The sequence below is a fragment of the Thermobia domestica genome, chromosome 2, assembly GCF_964235325.1.
Source record: "Thermobia domestica chromosome 2, izTheDome1.hap1.1, whole genome shotgun sequence".
Lineage (NCBI taxonomy): Eukaryota > Metazoa > Arthropoda > Insecta > Zygentoma > Lepismatidae > Thermobia > Thermobia domestica.
Window position 1 is genome coordinate 211,156,054 of NC_137455.1, and position 18,952 is coordinate 211,175,005.

At 33.0% G+C, this 18,952-nt stretch overlaps 1 protein-coding gene across 3 annotated transcripts in view; it reads right to left on the reverse strand.

Moving 5' to 3' along the window:
* The window catches only part of LOC145678374 (neuronal acetylcholine receptor subunit beta-3-like), a 282,154-nt gene that overhangs the window by 12,246 nt on the left and 250,956 nt on the right, over positions 1-18,952 (reverse strand). For all 3 annotated transcript variants that reach the window (XM_081748447.1, XM_081748446.1, XM_081748448.1), the window contains exons 7-8: positions 9,456-9,636; positions 3,206-3,358 (exon numbers count right to left, since the gene is read on the reverse strand). In XM_081748447.1, coding sequence (XP_081604573.1) covers positions 3,206-3,358; positions 9,456-9,636 — 334 coding nt within the window. The remainder of the gene's footprint in view (positions 1-3,205; positions 3,359-9,455; positions 9,637-18,952) is intronic.

Genomic DNA, 18,952 nt, shown 5'->3' on the forward strand with positions numbered 1-18,952 from the left:
CCTATCTGTTACCGTTTTTGGTTGCTCTGTGATGATCAACGTAAAACCCGGAAACCCGTCTAAAAACAAATTTCATTCCTAACTACTTTTGGCCCTCTATATTCTGACCGAATTTGGTGATGATCTGTCAAGTAGTCTTGAGATTTTTTGCCTCCTGGACGGATGGATGGAAAGGATAAATACATAAAGGAGTTTTGTAAATCAAACTCTTAAAAAAGAGCATAGCGCACAGTAATTTAAATCTGGAAAGTCCAAACAGAATTCACATTTACAAGAATTTTAAAGAAAGGCGTGAATTTACGTTTCTTTTAATTCTGTCAAGAGCGTAGAGAAGCCACTAATTGCGTATACTATAAACTAAACAAACTATCAACTGATACACTCAGAACAGTTTTTTTCTGGTATTAATACGATTAAAGGGTTGCAAACTAAAATACTGTAGCTTCTTCGAGTTTCACATCAGATCTGATATGATAGTTTTTAGATGAATAGCAGAACTGGAATCCTATTTCGGGATTACGTTAGAAATGATTTACTGTATTGGATCATTAGCACAAGTAGTAAATACGTTTTCCTTACAAAAGGAAAAAAAAAAAAAAAGTTGACAATTAACTGACTAAAAGAAAGTTGAAATTAGAAGTAGAGTTTTATATATATACTAGCCATTGGTTAGCGGGGGGCTCCGCCCCCAGACCCCCGAATTTCCTCGGCCTAAGGCCTTGCATCTCTTAAGTATCAGCCTTTGCATCAACAGTGAATTTCGTGCATTTGCTCTTCATATTTTCTGAATTTGCCCAGCTGGGGAATTTCCCCCACCATCACCCTTTGCTCGGCTTACGGCCTCACACCTCTTAAACTCACAATTCTACCGAATTTCAAGTTTATTTTCCTACTTCAACTATCTAAAAGATAATATTTTTTGTTTCAAGAAAACACCCATTTAAATAACATGGGAATTATTTCTTCCCCCTTTATACACCTTAAAAATGAAAAATATTCACTTTTGGCAATTTTCCTGTCTGTTAGTCCCGGAAGGCTACAATCATGCGAAATTTCATATTTCTAATCCTGCCGAAAGTGCCTAAACATTTGTAGATGATGTCCCATATAAATAACATGGGAAAGATTTTTCAGTTCCCCATAAAACCATTCTACATTTGGAAATTTTTACATTTGTCGATTTACTTACTTAACGATAACGGGAACGTACAAGCATACCGAATTTCAAGTTTTTATTCCAATTCCAAGTACCTAAAACATGAGATTATAGGTTTAAAAAAAAAGGTCCATTTAAATAACATGGGGAATTTCTTCATCTCTTTAGACCCCATAAAATTTTAAAATATTCACTTTTGTCAATTTTCCTGTGGATTAGTCCAGAAAAGGTATAATCATACCAAATTTAATCATTATAGTCCTACAGGAAGTGCCCAATAATTTTGGGGTGTAAAAGGTGTCCCATATAAATAACATGGGGAAGATCTTTCAGTTCCCCATAAAACCATTCTACATTTGGAAATTTTTATCTTTTGTGATTTACTTAGGTAACGTTAACGAGAACGTACAAGCATACCGAATTTCAAGTTATTATTCCAATTCCAAGTACCTGAAACATGAGATTATAAGTCTAAAGAAAGACCCATTTAAATAATATGGGGAATTTTTTCATGCCTCCTTTAGACCCCCTTAAAAATTAAAAATATTCAATTTTGACAATTTTCCTATAGGTTAGTCTCGGAAAGCTACGATCATACCAAATTTCAACTTTCCACGTCAACCGGAAGTACTCTTTTATTTTTTGTCAGTTCATGTAGTTTTATTATACGAGGATCATTCAATAAGTAAAGAGACAGTCTATATTTTTAACACTAATCAATTTTTTTTGTTTTTTTGTTAGCTGGCAACCTTGGGATATGCTCTGATCTGCTGTTTCGTAATTTTATGTCAACATAACTTCAAAAATATCAATTCATCATGGCAAGTCCTCTAGAAGATTGCACCTTAGAAGAACAGCGTTCAGTCATTAGGTTTTTAGTCGCAGAAGGTGTAAAACCAAGTGAAATTTTTTCTCCAATGTTCGGACAGTACGGTAACAGTTGTATGAACCGTGCGAATTTGTACAAGTGGGTTGATCGGTTTAAAAGTGGCCGAACAAGTGTAGGTGATGAACCCCGTTGTGGACGTCCAGTGGAAGTTTCTGGTACTTCGTTGGAATCGAGGATTGACGGACTTATTCGTGATAACAGAAGAATTACTGTTGAAATGATAGCTGAGGAACTTCAAGTAAGTGTTGGAACTGTTCACAATGTCATTAGGAACATTTTAAGGTACAGAAAAACGTGTGCCAGATGGGTTCCCAGACAGCTTACTGACGCTCATAAAGAATCAAGGCTTTCTATTTGTCAAGTCTTAACGCAATAAAGTTTGATTGAAGGAGACGCTTTTTTTGAAAGAATAGTGACTTGCGACGAGGCCTGGATCCATCACTACGACCCTGAGACCAAAAGGCAGAGTATGGAGCGGAAACACACTAGCTCTCCAGTTCGCAAAAAAATTCAAGGTTCAACCTTCCGCTAGTAAAGTGCTGCTGACCATCTTTTGGGACTCACAGGGTCCAATCTATTACGATTTCCTTGAAGATCAGCGAACTATCAATAGCCTATACTATTCTGAGATGCTAGAACACAAAGTTAAACCAGCTATCAGGAGCAAACGCCGTGGACTCTTGTCAAAAGGAGTCATTCTTCAGCACGATAACGCCCGCCCTCATACAGCCCAGCTGACCCGAGATAAGCTTCAAGAATTGGGTTGGGAGGTCTTACCTCATCCTGCCTACAGTCCAGACCTCGCCCCATCTGATTTTATCCTATTTGGACCACTCAAAGACGTCCTACGTGGAAAAAGATTTGCTAACAATGAGGAAGTTAAGGCAGCGGTGCAAAGGTGGCTTCGGGGTAAATCGAAAGATTTCTTCGCCAAGGGAATTAGGAAGCTGTAAGAAAGATGGAACAAATGCATAACTGTAAAGGGTGATTATATTGAAAAATAGCCTTAGTTTTGAAAGATTGAAGTAAATCTTTATTGAGCTATAGCAATTTGTCTCTTTACTTATTGTATGCCCCTCGTAGTTAAGGTAAGATATATAGAAAATTGATTTTGAAGAAAAGGTGCCAAAATAATTCTTAACTTACTACACTAAACTTACCAATCACGGGAGAATGGTTGAGTGACCCAGGAACCAATGAAGCTAGAAGTACCATAAACATTGACATGATAATCAAATTGATGCAGCTCATTGTTATCTTAGAAGAACTTTGCGGTGATACCCAAAATGAAGTTAATAATACCATTGTTACCGCTGGGAAAACAAAATAACATTCAATAAATGAAAGAGAAAGACAATATCAGTTCGAGATACTTTAAATATTTTTTAAATATTGTTTCCTAAGTACAAGGCGACGATGAAATAATCAACTTTTCCAGATAAAACGACAAGTGTAAAATATGTTATGTACCTTGTGTCTGTTTTATTTCTTAATTGTTAAACAGTCACACCAGAGAGACAATATAAGCAACAAGATTAATAAACAAAGGCTAAATACTGAAAATCACTCACTAACAGTTTTACTTTTTGAGTAATCAAAAAGTGTTGTGTTAATTTAGAGACAGTTTCATTCTCATTTGAAGGTGAAATAGACAAAACAATTCATACATTAGGCGAAGTTTCCCTAAAATGAAAGTTTGCTATTGAAACTCCCTCGAACTTTCGCGTCCTGCCGTTAAGTCAGGTGAGCGTAACTAATACCTTTTCTATGCTGAAGACCGGGTCGGTACCAATGTCATACTGTACATTGTTTCAGTTACAAACAAAACGCTGTGTCTCGTAGTATTACAATTTGTATAAGTAACTATTAAAAAATTGAAAACATAAAGTATATAATGTAAAAATAGAAGCAAAATTGATGTTTTCAATTTTTTTTTAATTCTGTAATTATATGATCGAAATGATACCCTGAAACTTTGTTTTATATATCCTAAGGTGTCTTACGAAGGAGCAAGTCATTGATCCAATAGAGTATAACTAACGACTTTATTGAAAAGAAAGAAAAAAACAAAAATAATTTCACTAGGAAATTTTGGAAAACTTCCTCCACAACATGTCTTCCCTTGCAAAGACCAAGTAGTCTGATTACAAACAAACGGTGGTATAACATATATCTCTAACTCATATCAATATAAATCAAGAAGTATTCACCTAAAGCATTACAGTTATCAACAATAACTACTACTACTACTACTACTACTACTACTACTACTACTACTACTACTACTACTACTACTACTACTACTACTACTACTACTACTACTACCACCACCACTACTACTACTACTACTACTACTACTACTACTACTACTACTACTAATAATAATAATAATAATAATAATAATAATAATAATAATAATAAACATTTTTTTCTCTCACGACAACTAATGTAGTATATCTTCTAAATGAAAAAAGATAATTACAGAACATTAACCTAAAGATTAATATAATATCGAATGCACGTGATTGTTGAAAAGGGTGAGTGTACATATAATGTTTGCTCCGCAATTTTCGTTTGATTAGGTGATATATATCGCGTTTGTGAATTGTATCTGTGTATATGTGTGGGCAGAAGGAGAGGTGCTTGCGGAGGAGTACATTTTCACAAACGATATCGCTCGATATTAAGGTGATTTTATGATTTAAATTTTGATTTTGTGATACACTTTCTTTCAACTTGTTGATAAATCCGTTAAATTGTTATTTTAAACAGATTTAAAATTTTTCATTGTTTAAGTGATTAAAATTATTTCTTTGATTAACAATGGTGGATGCAGTCAGTTCACGAAGATAACAAGCCAGAGTTGCTTTTGTGCAGCGTGGCGGCTAATCAGCAGAGGTTTGATGAAACTTTTGGTGACGTAAATCGTTTAATCTCCAACGATGTTTCCTGCCAGGAGAGTCACAATATAGAGAGAATCATTTCTGACATCGGAAGCGTGTCAGTTACAAACAATGATGAATTAATCAAGTTTCCATACGATGTATCCTGCCCTCATTGTGAAAAACATCTGGCCAATCAAAGAGGATTTGCTATCCACATTAGCAAAAGTCACCAAACTCTCCATATGAAAAATAAGTCTTCCATACCAAAACAGAAGTCATCTCTAAATTATAATTCTTCTTCATCAAATGGAATTGAATATGATAATCACAGCGAAAAACACCTGATTTCCGACTTTTGCAATCTAATAGCCGAACTAAAATCCTTTGTATCTTTACTAAGAAGAGTTCCAAGAGGTGCTCGGTCATCTGTAGCTACCTCTCTGTATGATGTAATTCGTCGTATTGTAAACAGAAACGACCTAGACACATGGATAGATCTGTTATTATTCCCGTATGCAGTACTGAATGTTTCGTCACATTCAGATCAAGTAAAAACTTAACAACCTGGTCAAGTAATGAGCCTTACATAGAATCTGATATTCAAAACTGCATATCTGACTGGTCTAACCTAATTGGTTTAAGTCCTCCTGAAATAATGGGCAGAAGCTCACAATCAGTTGGGGACAAGCCAATAATCAAATTACATCAGTGTTACTACAAAAAGCAGACAGTCAAGAGAATAAGGCCAGATTTTTCACCTCCTCATCATCAATTTCAGGTGCTTGCAGGTGCTTGGCTAGGCGTTACCTTCACACACCCTAGGACTGCACCTTCCAAAGGAAAGTTTCCGTATTGCAGTTGCACTTCGCCTAGGGGTAGACATCTGTGAATTACACAACTGCTTTAAATGTGGTGTATCAGTCAAGCATAAGGGTCTACACGGTCTGTCTTGCATAAGTAGTTCCGGAAGACATGTGAGGCATTCGAATGTGAATGACATTATCTGGAAAGCACTCACATCGGCGGAAGTTCCATCTGTTCGTGAACCTGCGGGGTGTAACAGATCTGATGACAAAAGACCAGATGGCATGACGCTAGTACCATGGAAGAGGAAAGGATTCTTCTCTGGGATTTCACCTGCTCTTACACTTTTGCGTCATCTAATCTTACTCTTTCTTCATCTCGAGAAGGAGCTATTGCAGCCAGCAGAGAATGTGAGAAAAGAATAAAATATAAAAACCTACTCGATAGATACATGTTCGTACCCGTAGCCATTGAATCGAACGGCACTTGGGGCCTCGAGGGGCTAAATTTCCTCAAAGAAGTAGGCCAACGTATTGCACACGTTACTGGTGACAAGCGGGCTACTACTTTTCTGATACTACGTATTAGCATAGCAGTTCAGCGAGGCAATGTGGCTTCCATTTTAGGTACATTACCTCCTGGCAAATTATTAGAAGAGATTTTCCTTTTATAACTAACTGTTCAGAATTTGCTGTTTTCTCATATCATTTTTCTTTCTGTAAAAGAAAATTGTCAAATAAGTTCTTACTTATAGATAGTTATTGTCCTTAACTAACAATGATTTATTTAAATAAGTGAAGAAAAGCCATTTCAACGAGTTTAAAATTTTGTACCTTTTTATGCCACGAAGAAATTTTGAACTATTTAAATAAACGAAGGAATAAATTAGGATGGGCTATTTAATTGTGGTGCGACATTTTTAAATTTGAATTTTGTATTATTTTGTGAAACCTAGAAAATATTTGTATAATTTTAATAAAAAATATATAATAATATATATATATATATTGCTTAAAAGAAATATCAAAGAGGCTAAATGTTACTATTCAGATATATTTACTCATAACTCACAAGTAAAGCAAACAGGAATCAATAGAATACTAACTCAAACTATTAGACTTACATTCACAGAAATTAAGTCACATTACTGCTTTTATTTCCAACACATAAATGATTTCTCGACTAAACAGAAACCTCTCAATATTATTAATTCGTCATCACAATAGAATAATATATCTTCTTTAGTCTATTCCCGAACATTAAATTACATGAACTATTAATATTATATCACTAACTAATAATACGACCATGATCACAAATATTTATCTTAGGAACTACAGAATATAATCTCTATATGTAACAACCATACATTGCCATTAACCGTCCTACCTCGTCATGTAAAACCAACTTTTCTTTCTAACAATAATGTCATGAAATTTACAGGATTTGGAGACTTTTGTGCAAATTGTATTCTAAGAGCTTCCTGAACCTTGTAAATGAATAATATGCGAAATCTTTCCCATTATTATTGACAATGAACGTCATAGCAACAAGTAAATATCTGAATTTGAAAGTCTGTTTACTATGGATAAATAAGGTATGAATCATAATTGTGCATTTATTACAGTGGGAGTTAGCCATGCTTAAATTAAAAAATAAATAAATAAATAAAAATAAAAATAGTAAAGCGATGTAAAAGGAGTAATATGATGATACTGCAAAAAGCAGATGAGGGACGACAACTACTTAAATTCATAGAAGTACGCAATTGCATACTTGCTACTTACTCAGACATGATGCTCTTCTCTAAATCATTTTCAAAGGCAAGATCTGAGAACGAAGACGAGAGGACAACCGAGAACATTCTATTTAAAATAATATGGTGAATGAGATGGTATTTTCTTCTGACACGGAGATGAAAGCTGATGAAGATAGGAAGTTGTAGATACAGATAAAATGCTTAACCTTTTGAAGAAGAGAGAGAAAAGAAGAAGGATATATCGGGACTATTATATGTATTAAGCCTTTTTGTCCCTCTGAAAAGGTACTCGTGTATATATATCCGAAATATCGGATAGTTTTCTGCTGTTTCTTGAAATATAATAATGAGAGTTATTTTCTAATTTTGAAATATGTATTCCATACGCTCTATTAGTTACACCCAATAGTTTATTCAGTTTTCTTAATATATGGTATTATGAAAATCTGAAGACAAATAAATTTCCAATATCATTGGAATTAGTTATAGATGTGCTTTAAAAGAATCTAATAATGGAAGTTGCCCAATTACTTTTTCTTCGATTCAAGTTTATTTCTTTGCAACATGAAAACACGTCGATTATTATGAAATTCACTCCAATCATAATATTCGTAAAAAGAATCGAACCCTGGTCTTTCACACCAAATGTAAGATCATTGAACCCACGACACAAAACACAAAGTATTGAAATTTAGGGATATTCGGGGAATTATGTGAATATTCATAAATGACTTAATTTACTTTGTGACTCCAGGACATAAAAAAAATTTGATGATAAATAGTCTGATAGAGAAGTTAATTATTATTCGTGCATTATGATACATTATTCGTGCGATATACAATTCTGCAATGGGAAACCATTGTTTTCAATAGTATTGTATAAAACAAATTTAAATGAACTACTCCGAATGGTCAGACTATTATTATTTAAATTGAAAACTAATTTCTACAAACAGGATTTTCAACTTATCAAACTTCAATAAGTACGGCATTTTTTCTACTCTATCCTGGAACCGTACTCCCACGTTGATCTAACAACTCGCTCATCCACCGAAACATCAAAAATGACTGATATTGATACACTTCAGGATATCTCTTTCTAATATTCTTTTTCATTCTCTCTCTCTATGTCGACAAGTCATGTCTCGAAAGCTATGGATGTCTTTCAGAAACCGTATCTAAACATAATTCAGTATGCCTTTCCAGTTCAATGGTATTATCGCACTTAAGAGATATTTCTACAAAACCGTCTAAATTTAGATGCGTCCCTGAAACTTATAATTGTCTCTGTTCAGTGCCTAGAGTAGATATGTTTCAAACGATCATTTGAATGTTTGTTCTGGAGTGTAATGTCTTTTCAGCACCTAGCTTATATAAGAGGTTACCCATAGTTTATCATGAGACTCAAACTACATGAGCTTCTTTTGAATATCGAGTCTGGATTTCCCACACCAAAGCAGGAATGTAGAGCTGGAGATATGTATGAAGCTATATGTAGAGCTTCAAGTGATATAAGTACATTTCAATATTTCATATCCATCTGAACTCTTGAGAAACCCAATCAGTTATTGCACAAAATTAAACAAACTTCATAAGGTAGTACACATAAGAAAGTGAAGTTATGAAAGCATACAACGGCAATTACTTTTGAAGAAAATGCGACAGAGATTCAAGATGCCAGTTTGTGAGACTTAGCTGTGAACGTTATTTCCTGTGCTCACTTGTTTGCATTTAGCCTGATTGTTACAGTAGTCCCTCTGCACGCAACGAAGCCCTGCCTTGATTGAAATATTGTGTCTTAAATATAAATAAAAGCAGTTAAATTCAGAAGTGTAAATTTCGGTGATATTTAGTGTCAGCTATAGATTTAATGAACATTACCCAGTAACATTACAAATACATATTGTACTGCATAATCATTATATAACTATTTAGACTTAGAACATACAGAGACTTACAAACCTGCAAGTGGAAAGAGAAAAATCAAAGAGTAAAATTGAGATTCTCGACGAAGAGTAATGAGCACAGTAAATACTGAGTTGTCAGCAGGAGAAGGCGAAGTCTGCAATGGTGTCTGGATCCAAGTTGTTTCTGCTATCATCTTTACAATTTTCCACTGAGTCCTTGTGCTACTTTCATCAACCTTTTTAAGAGAAGAAACATTTACTAAAGACTCTATTTTTCCTTTAAATTTTTACAATAAGACAAGATTTAATGATAGCCGTATTATACTCAATCAGATTGAATCATAAATAATCACAATTGTATTATGTAATTAAATGTAGATAATTATCAAGTTGTATATTCCGTTTGCATATAATTTAAATGCATATAAGTGCATTTAAATTTTATAGTACAGACTTCAGAGAATATTCTAACACGCTCATGATTTTTAATAATCATTTTACTTTAAATTCTAATTCCTGACAAACTCTTATACTTCCAAACTTTCGGCTCTCCCCTAGAGCCTTGTTCACGGAAGATAGAAATAGGAATAAAAGAAATTAAACATCAAGGAAATATAAAGTTATGGATTCACCGAGAAAGACTAGTTAAGATATATCTCGTCAACTGCCGCTTGTTACTCGTTAAAGGGTGGTGTGGAACACTGTCACATTTGTATGAACAAACAAACGCGCAACTTGAGCCCGCTATTTCGAATCATGCCACCCTACCACAGCGGCCATTAACAAGATGTTTCTTCATTGTTCTTTTCCGGTGAATCCATTCATTTTGTAAATACATGTGAATCTGTGACTCACATCAATGGATTGATCGAGTATTGTTTGGCTGTAGTTGTAACGTAATCACGCAGCACCCAGTGTCAATATGACTTTCTTTGCGCCGCGTGTACGTCATCATTAATTAAAAGGAAAACCTTGTTCAACTTTAGAGGAAAAAAAATACTAAAGAATAATTTTCGGGTTTGTACATAATTCACTTATTAATTATAGTTTGGTTCAGGACAAAAGAGAAAAGAAGTTATACATAAACTTAATTTATGTTTTTGTAACCACGTACCAGAAACCAGATTCTTAAGTTTCGACGGGTAATCTCTTAACCAATGGAACCCAATAAGTTAGTAATTAATTTTAGCATCTACAAAAGTATTCAAGCCATGAAAAATTTATTCTTGTTAATCAATTAGGATAAACTATCATTTGATTAACTTATTTGTTTATTAATCCAATGTTCTCGGGATTGCTGCCAGAGTGAGTGTTGCTATGCTGAGCTTTCGTTACCATACAGCGGCAACATCTTCAGAGCTATGTGTTGGAGTGTGCTGGTCGTACAATTTATATTGTAGTCTTTAGGAATTGCTGTATTTCTATTGGTTGTTTTTGTTGGCCAATGGCGTGCTCTCATTTTGCTGGTGGAAACTGTTCTCTGATTGGCTGATGGTTCTTTTCGTACTGAGAAGCTGGATCCAGATGTCAGGTAGATTATAATTTTCGTCTCTGTTGATGGATGGCTTGTATGTACGGATGAATAGAGATTCATGTATTTTCCTGTTCCAGAACTGTTTGCTTTTCTTTAGTACTTCAATTTGGTCCCACATGGCAATCCCGAGAACATTGGATTAATAATAGACGCCAGCAAAGCTTCAAGATCATATTATTTGTTTATTGTTTATTTCTTTCTCAAATAATCAACAAATGAGAAAATAAGATATATTTCTGAATCTGCTCAGCATAATGCATAACGAATTATGGTACACACCTGAAAAATATGTTATTACCATTATTTTTATTTAAACTATTTAGTTTTACATAAATTAATTGAAACAAAGAAAAATGTGTTTTTTTTTTTTTATTTTTCTATCAGGAAGTTTGTATTTAAACAACCTGTATTTACCAGTGAAGGGTTAATTTCAACACATAGTATATTAAATTTAACGAATCTTATTCAAAGTATAAAGTGTAAATTGCAATGAAACAAATCTAATATCTTGTACATGATAACTAATACTTCATGATTCCATATAAAATGAAAAAAATCTTAACACGAAGGCTATAGTACCGTAAGAGTAACAAATATTTACGTCCAACCATTCCTTCACTACCCAGCTGCAGCAAAGATGATGATGAGGATCTAATGACAAAGAATACTACAAGCAGCTCCGCCATCACGTGAACTTGTAGCACGTAACTGATGAGGATTCTCTTTTAATACATTCAATCTAACATATAGCTTGAAATTAATGAGAAAGTTTCACCATAGATTATGAAATAATGAATATTTACAGATGAAATTATGAAGATGAACACATGCATTTAGCACAGAATGAAAAGGGAAGGAATGGACACAAATTCACTTTAATAGACTGAAATAGTGTGACGTCACATCCTCTTCGTTGCCATGGTGATCGCCATTTTATTTTCTAAACAACAAGTAGCCTAAATGCCTAAAGGACCTAAATGCAGAGCAAAAACAGTGATGAAATATTTCGGAATTGCAAACATTAGAGTAAATGAAATTTTTATGTTACTTTTTAAATATTTCTAATAAATGAAACTAAAAAACAGAGATATGAAAAAAATAAAAAGAGAAAACAAATGTACTCATCTTGTTCATAATCAGATATTAACTTTAAATAATTCAGGAAAATTTTTGATTCATTAATATAAGTATCATAATATTGCATACGTGAACAGGATTAATGCTGTTTACAATATATGCTGAACCATTCATAATTGGATGTTTTCTTATTGCACTTTTTTTTTTTTTAAGAAAAGTTGGTAGGGAATATAAGAAAAGATCTGACCTGTATACACTGATGGTCCAGATTGAAAATTACCAAAGGCTTGGTTCTCCCCCCCCCCTTTTTTTTTTTTTTTTTGTAATATTGTTGATAAGTAAATGTCCCAATAGAATTAACATTGTTCTAAAAGATTTTTTTCTTTTTAAAAAATCATATATTTTAAAAGCTTTCCTTGTGTCGACAGTTTGTCAATCTGCATGTTAGGGAGTTTATATTGTGTATAATTGCTTCTTAACGTGGATTACGTGATAATGACGTCTACATTAATTATTCGATTTCTACCTTATCACTTAGAGAGGTGTCGCTTTTAGAAATAAGTTACTTAGATATTAGTCTTTGTAAATTTTCTTGATTTGATTCATAGTTTCTAAATGTATTTCCATATTCTAAATCTGTATCCTTTCTCACCAACTTTATTAGTCGTTAAAACATTTTATAATTGTATATAAATTTGCAGCCATTGTCCTTGTTTGTACTAGACTTTAAAATACACCATTCGCTTCACGCGTTTGTATAGAAAAAAAACATGGCGATCACCATGGTAACGGAAAGGAAATGACGACATCACTGTTTCAGTCTATATAAACATTACTCTCTAAATTCAAACATGTATAGATCAATGCTCCTGTGGATACTTGACTATTTTTAGTTGTTCATTTTTATTTCTACGAAATATTAATTTATTCTACATTTCACCTACGTTGATATTACACAATATACAAGCGGAAAAACAATAGACATGAAGAAAGATTTTCTAAAGATATCAAACAAGTTCCAACTTCATTTGTCAGTAGTGATTGCACGAATATTGCAAAGCGACACTGAAACATCATTACTGCTACTGAGGCGATCATCGTACCTGCTTACTACATAAAACTTGAAAATTTCTTCAACGAATAACGTACAACTTATTTAATTATTTTGGCCTAGGTATAATATTTTGCCAAGTATATCAGATTTTCTTATGGGAGAAAAGTATATGCTATTATGGTCATTTTGCTGTTTAAATACTGCAGTCATTATTGATTAATAGATCAGGACGAAAGGCGACACGAAATTAATGATACATAATAACTACCATTGTCACTTATTACTGACTCCAGGTGTATAAGAAAACGAAATTTTGACATTTTTTTCTTTAGCTGTTAATTCTGGAGCAGCGAGAATATTATAACATCAATTCTGCTTTCTTCTGTGCAATTCAGAGAACCAATTACTTATTACCTGGATACACTGCCAGTTACGTTCGTCCACAGAAAATTAACATCTCAGATGACTGGTAATTTGAATTCACTATTGCAGTACATTTGTTTCTAAATGTGGCGCACCAAACACATTAATCCTACTCCGCTTAGGAATATAATTCGCGATAATCTTACACACCTGATATTTCAATGGCCATTTTACCTAATAAGAAATTTAAGACGGAATGTACCATTGTAATAACAACGATTTTACTTATATAGGCAATGAAGTATAAATTCTTTATAAAACAGCACGCCACTTACTACTGTGTATTCGTCCGCGTTTCCCCGTTTCTAACATTATCAACAACTTTTTCTTTTGTACACGAAACGTAAAATTTGCCACACGGTTTTAAAAAGCACGCTAAAGCATGTACAGAATGAAAATAACCATACTTCTACTAAAAGTTGAGGTAACAAATAACAGTAAAATTTTGAGGAATTCTTTTCAAATCTTAAAACATGGGGATTTTTGATGTGCCTGAGATTACTTATGCGACTCTAAAGCACACACAGACGCAGATCAAATAACTGTCCGCCGTTACACAACAGGTTAATTATACATTGCAAACATCGAAACCATAAACGAAACAAAAAAAAAAAAAAAAAAAAAAAGTGCATATAGTAAAGGAAGTAACACGTTACTAATTAGCATCAGATTTGTGCAGGTCTTCTTTAGTCACTCCGAATGAAAGGGGTTTTATATCGGAAATACTAATCTGGATCCTTCCAGCTTAGAATTATGCAACCTTTAATACAATTTATGAGGTCCATTACAGCGTTAATTAGCGTACCATACTACCGGTATTACAAGGAAATGAGTAGAAATTTAATGTAACGGTAAATTATTCCGGTACATAATGCATTGCTAATAATTAATATCCAACGAACTGTAACACGGAAAGTGTGCATTTTTGTGAGCGTTATCTATTGCCTGTAAATTCTCTTTGTCTATTGATCAGTTATAAATCGGAACTGATAAGGACACAAAATTCAACTAGTTCTCGTTATTTTTTTTTGTGTGTGTTAATTCCGGTGTATTAGAACATTGAAGAGAACAATGAACTTTCTTCGTTTGAGAGCCACTGACAATTTATGTTTTATGCTGTTTCATCTTTTTTTTTTCTTTTATGTAGCTTTATCTAATACAATGTCATAATCATGAATAAACTGAGAGGCCACCCATAACTCCACCTTCCTCGCCCACTTGCTCACTCCTTGGCCATTTTTCGACGAAACCAGCTGTTCATCGAGCCTAGATGTACTCTTTAAATACTCTCCCCTACTTCCGAACTGGGAAGTCTGTCAGGAGCTTTGAATATCTTCGAGTAGTCTTGCATAAGTCACTTGAAAGTCATTTTGGCAGGTACATATATTAGTTGGTCATCGGTATCACTGACATTTGGACACGCCGAAGAGTCACCGAAGCCGAAGCAGATATAGCCAAGGTAATTTCCTACTGAATTCTCTATCTTTTCCTAACCAACAACCTGTCTCTCTCGAAGAATATTGCTTATCATTCTCTTTATATGTCTACAAAATCCTACTGCTCGCAGCACGAAAATACAACAGAATATGGCGTCCTTTCCCAGTACACGCCCTTCTGAGCCAAATCCCCAAACCTCGAACTGTCGGCGTCTGGTTTAAGTCGGAGAATTATATCCTTCTGTTCGAAACAGTTCTGTATTTCTCCAATTTTCACCATACTCTTTACTTTATATTTCCTTGATGGCTTTGTTTCCTTATTCCTAGTTCTATTCTCCGTGAACAATGCCCGAGGATAGAGCTGAAAGCTTGGAAGTGTAAGAATTTTTCAGGGATAAAAATTTAAAGTAGGTGGAATTGTTTATGATGTTGAACTTTCGTAAGCTGTAAGTTGCCTGACCTTTATCTTTTCACTAAGCCTATTGCATTCTATATCTATATACAATTCACTGTATAAAAGAGAAACAGATATGTTTTCAATGAAAATGTATGTTAAATGCCTAAATGTCCATACATGCATATATGCGTTTTTAGTCTATAATTTGAAAGTTGAGAAACGCTTTCTCTTTCTTTAGTAGGGAGCCCATGCCCTTGCTTCACACACAAATGTTTGCTCGTACTATTAAAATAAAAGCTTGTACGGTTTCCTATTTTCACACTTAATCTTCTTTCCTCTAAGCAGAAAACAATGACTTCAGAAATTATTGCTTTATGTAAATGATAAGATTCATAAACAGTTGCGGCTACACTGCCCTTATCGGTGAAGACTGTGACAGATAAAATTACCAGAGGAAAATGAGAAATGTTATCGAATATAATCGAAAAATTGATTTTCGTTTGGAGACAAGAGTTGAACATTTTTTCAGTATTATTAACATTTAACAAGAAAAATACCAATCGATCCATCTTATTGAATTGAATAAAATTATATGGATAAGTGTAAATCTACATGCATAGTTTAGAAAATATCGAGAAAAACCAACTTAATGGGAAAGCTCCTTGAGAATAGGGCGCATGACGTAGGACATTAAACTATAAAACAAATAATTCTAACAGTGAAATATATATATTCTTAACAATCATGCACATCCTACTTGTAAATTTCTTTAATTCTCAGTATGTGCTTTGAGTGATATATATATATATATATATATAAATGAAAATCACTATATTTGTGACTTCACACCGCTTGAACCACTCGACCAAATTTGCCACATGCATGAGGTTCTGGTCTGGTATGGTTTTTGTCATTTCACTTTAACGGTGCAACTTAAGGGAAGGGGAGATATAGAAAAATACATAAAAATGAAAGTGACTACCTTTGTAACTTAATATCTCTTGAACCACTCGACCAATCTCGACAGGTCAAATACATAGTTTTCAGGATCGCCGAGATGAGCAGTAGCACTTCTGACGCCATTTAAATCCAAATACAGCCCTTTATATCCAAAATGAAACGTATTCTTCCCGTGCAAAGAACTGGAATTCTGCTAGTACAATATATGCAAAAAGTATTCTTAAATTCAAGGATCTACTCAGAAACTACCTTGTGGATTTTTTTATTGCATAATCTTGCTTTTTTTTAAATGATATTTTACTGTCCTAGTAATTTGAGAAAAAAATTATGTTAGGTATCATGATATAAAGCTGTGAAAAATGAATGACTGATTTTCTGTCACACTTGATCCAAACAATGGCTTCAGAAACTAAGTGAAGACTATGATAGATAAAATTGCCGATGAAGAAAGCGAGAGGTGTTATCGAATATAACTGAAAATTGTTTTTTGTTTGGGGACGAGAGTTGAATAATTTTACAGTATTATTAACATTTAACGAGAGAAAGAGATCCAAAGATGGGATATATAGGTTTAATCAGAAATTTGAGCCTCTTTATAATATAACAATAAAGCGAATCAACCTCTCTCAATGTTAAGCTTTTCTTTTACGAATGGCACATAATTCTTCAATAATATTAGTATTTAACGAAAAGAAAAAGTAATAACCAAAGATGAGATATAATTCTATAGATTTCATTGAGATGAACAGAATGATATGCTTGAGGTATATGACAGTGTAGTTTTTGAGAAAATGCAGAAAAAAAAAACATTAATATATAAACCTAAAAATGGATGTTGTACGAAAACACTACAACTTATTGAGGTGAAACTTCAAACGAAAAAATACCCTCATTAAACTGTTTATTATGATACTAGCAAGACAACAGTAGATGGTATAGTTATTGAAATATAGCCTGAAATTATCACTAAGTCTTAATTTTTAACTTTTAACTAAACTGTTGCCCTAATATAAGATATATATATATATATATATATATATATATATATATATATATATATATATATATATATATATATCAATCGATAGCTCTCGTTGAGCTATACAAGATAACATTCTTGAGGCTAAATTCTCACGTGTAGGTTTCGACAAAATCAACAAAAATGATCTTTTATGGTGCTAAAACGTATGTCGTGCGATGCTATTAGTAATTAAGAATTTTTGTTTTGTTGAAAGACATTGTTATCTATTTCTGACTTGTATATGTATTAAAATATACTGTTAACTAGTAAATATATTTATTATTTTGAATAGTATAATTCGCTACAGATCCGATTTGTCATCTCTCAAAAAAATAACAAATTTTTTCCCTCTCCTCGTACTTTGTTAATATTGACCATATTATCAAAGTTAATCCTTGAGAAATTCGATTTTGGTTGCTTTTTCAGTTTTCAACGTTTTATTGTCGCCTTTTCTGTGTGAAATCCATAAGAGAGATAAGGTATACATTTTATAAATCTATGGTGTAAACTTTTAAATTTAATGTATTAATTTTGAGGACTTCGATAAAATCTCAGCACAGGAAGCTCAACATGTCCCTAAATTAACTCCAAAAGTAAAGTCAGAAAAGTGGAGCATGAAAATTAACGTTTAATTTAAAGATAGTAGTTAATATTCCTGTAGTAATTTATATCGTATATTAGTAGAATTTTCCTGCAGAAATTTTACTGTTATTAACCAATTTCCTCTTACGAGTTGATGTTGCTTGCCTACAAGTTCTTTGGGGTCACAATTGCTCGGTGGTAGAGCCCTTACTTGTGGTGAAAGGGAGTCAACTGTGTGATTCTAGGCTATATGTATTTGTGATGGATTACATCGTGCCTGTGGATTTTGTCAGGGGCTCTCCCGTTTACGCCATCTTCTCATTCGTCCAATTCTTTCATAATTATTCACTGTTGTTAATCATCCGCTTCATTTGACCTATGAAAGAACATACATTTGAAACATTAAATTAAAGATTTCACTTCAGTTTTTTACAAGTTGTTTGTGTATTCCTTTTCGTTCTTTTTCATGTACTTAGTTTTACATAACTAAATTTACTGGCATTTCATCATTAGTTCGAATGTGCAAAACATATAATATTATATCATAGAAGTGTTGTATTTAGATTTTGGTATGTCATTTCAAACCCATGTCAATTATTGCGACAAAATCTTTTGCAATTTTCTATAAAGAATACTTATAAATTTATTTATAAATGTATTAATTTTACGAATTTTTTGCTACTGTACCTATTCCAATTTTAATAATTTGTTAGAAAATTAATTTTATAATCTTTATCTATATTCATATTACTATTTTCAATTGTTGTTTCTTACATTTAAATCTATTATAATAACAAGATTGTAAAATGTTTTGTACAGAATATGTTGGAGAATATATTCTCTATTGAAAACAATAAATAAATAAATTTCACAAAACACATATGACGTCTATAACTAATTCAATAATATTAGTGCTATATTTGAGTTGGTATGTAAAGGCAATGAATCTACAACCAATGTGAGCAGTATATTTAATAGATTTTCTAGAGTTTTTGCCCATGCCAAACTGACGAAGTAATCCTTGGAATAACCGATAATATTCACTTTGTAAGAACCACTTTTTTATAG